We start from the raw sequence: 4888 nt of genomic DNA, 5'->3' as shown, positions 1-4888 counted from the left end.
ACAGAGCATGCAAAGATGTAAAGAACAGAAAACATATTAAAACATCTCATGGACATATGGAAGCATTCTTCTTTTTGCAAGCTGTTCACAAACCATAAAGGCGATGCTGTGCAGGCATTGCATGGCAAATGAGAACATAAATTTCCTACATATTTGTCCCATTCTCAAGACTGAGGAGCGTCTTGGTCCATAAAATTAATTTATGTGGAAATACAGAAGAAAATTGAGAACTTAGTTCCTCGTGCTGAATGAATTGCAACACTGATGTATGGAAAACCTGCACAAATTAGGGGTTTTCTGTTTGTTATTTCAAAGCGGCAAGTATTTTGTAAATAATGACCCTTCTTAGATGCAGACTGCACTGGTTTAGTAACAGTTTGGCCCAATTTCAACCTAAAAACAGCTTGAGGAATTTTGAATTTACCTCTCAATTTTTACTAAAGTGTGTCTGCATCTTCCTTTGCTCTAAGGGTATTGGTGGTGTTTAAACACCTCAGATCTGATGTGCGTGCAGACACACAAAGACCAGGCTTGTCTGTTAATAGAGTTTTGTTTTTCAAATATATATATATATATATACACACACACACATATACATACATAATTTTAAATATAATTAACCTAAAAGCAATCAGGATTCGATATCACTTGGGAAGTATTTACTAAATAACACAGCAGCTTCAACACGCGTTGTCATTTTAGATTGACATCACCTGCTTTTTGAAGAAGCTCGGCTTTTAAAATCTATTTAATATTTAAAGATTTCAAAATATTTACTATTTTTTAGTATAATATTTCCAAAAATGCATTGTGAAGTTGAGCTGCGGGTCTGGATCAAGCAGCAGTTTCGGGAGTTGCACTGGGTTTGACGAGATGCTGTTTCCTAACCCCCGTGGAGCGCCTTGCACCTCGGTTGCTGTGGATGCTGACGCCGTTGCTGTGCCCGCAGCGGCTGTTGTGTATTTTAGTGTAAGATTTCTCTTCTCTTTCCCGCTTCCTCCTGCTCCCGCGCTCTTTTCTGGGAGGCTCCCGACTGACTTTGAGAGGAACGGGAGATTTGAGGGCTCAAGGTGAGGGCGCAATTTGTGTTTCGAATGGTTTTTATAGGTGACTTTGCCCCTTCCTCCCCGTGGTCCTGTGGCTTCAGGCGGCAGCTTTTGTGTCGTGTCAGGCTTTGAGACCCAAAAAGCAGCGTTTCTGTCTGCGAAAATCAGCTGTTAAAGCATTGACTCAACTTTCTGGTCCTGAACTTCCCTCTTTCCTGTTGCCCTTTCCCCTCTGTGTTCTTTGATTGCACTGCAGTCGTGGTAATTTGCTGTTGTCTCGTAGCTCCGCAGGGAAATGCTCTCTCGTGTGGGATAACGGCTGAAGGGCGTGCGGGTGTTTCTCATCTCCAAAAATCACAATATTTCTCGTGTTACACTAAAATCTGCATCTAAAAAAAAAATGACAAGAAATTCCCAAGCTCGTGCTGGTTCTGCCGACTGTTTTCAAGTAGGAAAAGCTGCCTAAAATCAATTGAGCACTGAATAAAAGTTGATATTCCCCATACTGCCTTATCAAATCAAAACCTTAACGTCCAAACAAGTTACTCTTTCATTTTATTGCTGAATTTTATAGTATCTGGCAAATCACGTAGCTGGATTTGACAGCGTAATCCTACGCCTCACAGGTACTGGAAATCTTTCTAATAGTCCATAATAACTTAATAAAATGATGAAATGGGTTATCTTTGAGAAATACATTTATTTAATTTTGACCTCGCTATCACTTATTTTTCCATAATCAGCTGCTTCATGGTGGTAGAGGAAGAGCATCGTATGACCAGAAATTCATTACCAATTATTTTAAAGAGCAGCTTGACTTAATAGTGTGGCTTGAGCCCTAACTGCGTGGTTTGGGGTCAGTTAGGCAGTTTTGGATCATACTGAAGCATGACAGTGTATTTAAGTCTCTTGTCCTGAGGACCAGTGGATCTGCAGGGTGACTGACGGCGTGCAGACATCCACAGAGCAGAGCTGTCAGCAGGACCCTGGGGGTCCAAGTGCAGGTCCTTATTCTTTGGCTGCACGACCCCCGATTTGAATAGAGGAATCATTGCAGGCTAGGAATTGTAACAGCAGAATCATTGGTTCTGATTGTAACAGAAGAATCATGGCAGGCTAGAAATTTCTGGAACATTTCTTTGTCCTGTCTGACTACTTATATCTATATCTTTTATATTCCTGTTTATCATTTATATTTATTTACCAAAGGAAAAGCTTTTTATTTATTTTAAAAAACTAAAATTGCAGACTTGGGAAACGCAGCCCCAATATTTTGTGCTTTATCTCTTAGAAGTGACAGCAGTAGTAACCTTATTTGCCATCTTTACAAGCAGCATCGAGGAGGTGTCTGATGGTGACTCCCCTCTCTCCTCCCTGCATTTCAGCCCCCAAGGCTGTGTAGGTTGTAGCAGCAAAAGACTTCATTCCTTTACCTCTCTGTCATTGTTCTTAAACAAATTAGTGACCAACATGGAGACGGAGTTGAAGTAGTCGCCTACAACGTGGTTACTACTGCGTGGTGGGTGAACATCAACATTTACCAGTACAGGAAGGGCAGCGTGAAACCAAACCAGCCCAGAGCTGAGCGGCACACGGTGGCCTTGGGGCAGTACCTGGGTGACCCAGGCAATGTCCCCTGGTCCTGTTGTCCTTGTCCTTGCAGTGATCGACTGTGGGCCTCCATGGGCCCTCCTGGGGCTGGGCCTCCATGGGCCCTCCTGGGGCTTTGGCCTCCATGGACCCTCCTGGGGCTTTGGCCTCCATGGACCCTCCTGGGGCTTTGGCCTCCATGGACCCTCCTGGGGCTTTGGCCTCCATGGACCCTCCTGGGGCTTTGGCCTCCATGGACCCTCCTGGGGCTTGGCCTCCATCCTGCCCCACCAGAGGAGGTGCAGAGGAACCCCAGATCTTCCTGCACGGGTTCATCCCGTTGCGTATGAGTGGACACCAACCTGGGCTGAGTCCCTTTTTGTCCCAAGTCAATGTTCCAGAAACTTCTAGCGCAGAAGTGGTGCCTCAGACAACAAGGGTTTGAGCAGAACCTGCCTTAAACCAGAGTCGCAGGTGATTTTCTACCCCCTCAGGGTCATTTCCCCCGTGGTCCTGACTCCAGAGACTTCCAGCTGTGTCCCTGTTGTGCCGTCCCCTCATCTCGGCCCCAACAGCCGATGCTTTACCCCGAGTGTGTCTGTACAGCGACCGGGACAGCGGGGCCTTGCTCACAGCCTCCAAACGCTGCTCTAACACGCGTTGAGCGTTAGTTTGCTTCACTAACACGAAGCTTGGCGAAGGTGACCCACCCTCCTAACAAATAAATCCCTGTTTTTCAGCCGCAACGTAGCCGTGGATCAGAAGGACGAGAACAAGGAAGCCAAGCCCCGGTCGCTGCGCTTTACCTGGAGCATGAAAACCACCAGCTCCATGGATCCCAACGACATGATGAGGGAAATCCGGAAGGTCCTGGACGCCAATAACTGTGACTATGAACAGAGAGAGAGGTTCTTGCTTTTCTGCGTCCACGGAGACGGCCACGCGGAAAACCTGGTGCAGTGGGAGATGGAGGTGTGTAAACTGCCAAGACTGTCCCTGAACGGCGTTCGCTTCAAGCGGATATCGGGAACATCCATAGCTTTTAAAAACATTGCTTCCAAAATTGCCAATGAGTTAAAGCTGTAACGAGACAAATAGTTAAGTTGTAAATTAGTTAGCGATTTCAAGTGGTTTTGAGAATTCCGATGGAAATGTATAGAATAACATTTAGGCAATAACTTCTGCATCCTTCTGAATAGTGATATTAAAAACCAACAACAACAACAAAAAAAGCTGCTGAGCTGGGAGGGAGAGTTGGACTTTTTTATAAGTGCACTACAGCATTAAAGTTGCCTACTATGTAAAATATTCCCCCTTCTGCTTTATTTCCATTGCTCCTCAGTCTTCGACGACGAGTTGAAACACAGAATATATTCATTGAAATATGCCTCCCGTTTGTGTGGACGTGTGAATGTACAGTATGTGTGTATAATATATAAAGTATTCTATGTAAACGATTCATTTACAACATCGAGCTGTACCAGTACCTCTTTTGGGGCTAATTTTGGTGCTAAAAAAAAAATTGAAACGGCCAAGGAGGAAACACTTGAGTTTAATATTTAAAAGAAGCGAAGCGATAACCAGGAACTGCAGGTTTACAATTCACTGCTGTGTTAAGGAAAACAAAGTGTGTGAAGGGTTTGGACTTACGGTTGTGAACATGCTTAGTCCTGTTTTCTAAGTAGATCTCATGAGATGATTAAAAATTCACTTTTACTGAGTAAGTCTTGCATTATATTTTGCCCACCTATTTATTATAATTTCCAGCCTGAATCCGATTATTATTTTTTTTTCCAAATGTAGTTGATTTGTGCATTAAAATTTGGGTGAACGCTTCCGTTCTTCTGCTTCCGCTCCGCTCCTCCCCTCGTATCTTTGTCCTTTTGGCTTGCGAGTGCTGGCTGCAGCTGGGAACACCTTTCTGTTCACCGTGCAGGAGGAGGCAGGCTCAAACGTGCTAAATTCTTGCTGGTGACTTCTTACAGACCAAGCTAGAGCAGGCTGTGACGATAGAAAGCACAGAGAGACTCTAGAAAGGGTCCGTATTTTGATGTGAGTCGCCATGGCCAGGTCAGTGCCGTTCGGAGGTGTTGCTGCCCGGGTGGTAACGTGGTGTTTTGCAATATTGGAGTATTTTCAGTATTGAAACCCCAAAGTGGGAATCAAATTGGCTCCTGTTGTAAGGTGCAGCTCGCTGTAGCCCACAGCCATAGGCAGGCTTCTCCTTTCAGCTCCCTACCGTGTGCTGCCAC

At 44.8% G+C, this 4888-nt stretch overlaps 1 protein-coding gene across 1 annotated transcript; it reads left to right on the top strand.

Annotated features, from left to right (window-relative positions):
• Positions 1-1025: 1025 nt before the first annotated feature.
• Positions 1026-4360, top strand: LOC104541464 (MAP/microtubule affinity-regulating kinase 3-like; the record flags this gene model as incomplete). Its single annotated transcript, XM_010185532.1, has 2 exons — positions 1026-1070; positions 3377-4360. Coding segments are annotated over 2 exons (391 nt in total), but the record flags the coding sequence as incomplete, so codon positions are not given.
• Between the last annotated feature and the right edge of the window lie 528 nt (positions 4361-4888).

Source organism: Mesitornis unicolor, unplaced genomic scaffold, assembly GCF_000695765.1.
Source record: "Mesitornis unicolor isolate BGI_N332 unplaced genomic scaffold, ASM69576v1 scaffold17545, whole genome shotgun sequence".
NCBI classification, from domain to species: Eukaryota; Metazoa; Chordata; class Aves; order Mesitornithiformes; family Mesitornithidae; genus Mesitornis; species Mesitornis unicolor.
This window is presented reverse-complemented; position numbering and strand designations above follow the sequence as displayed.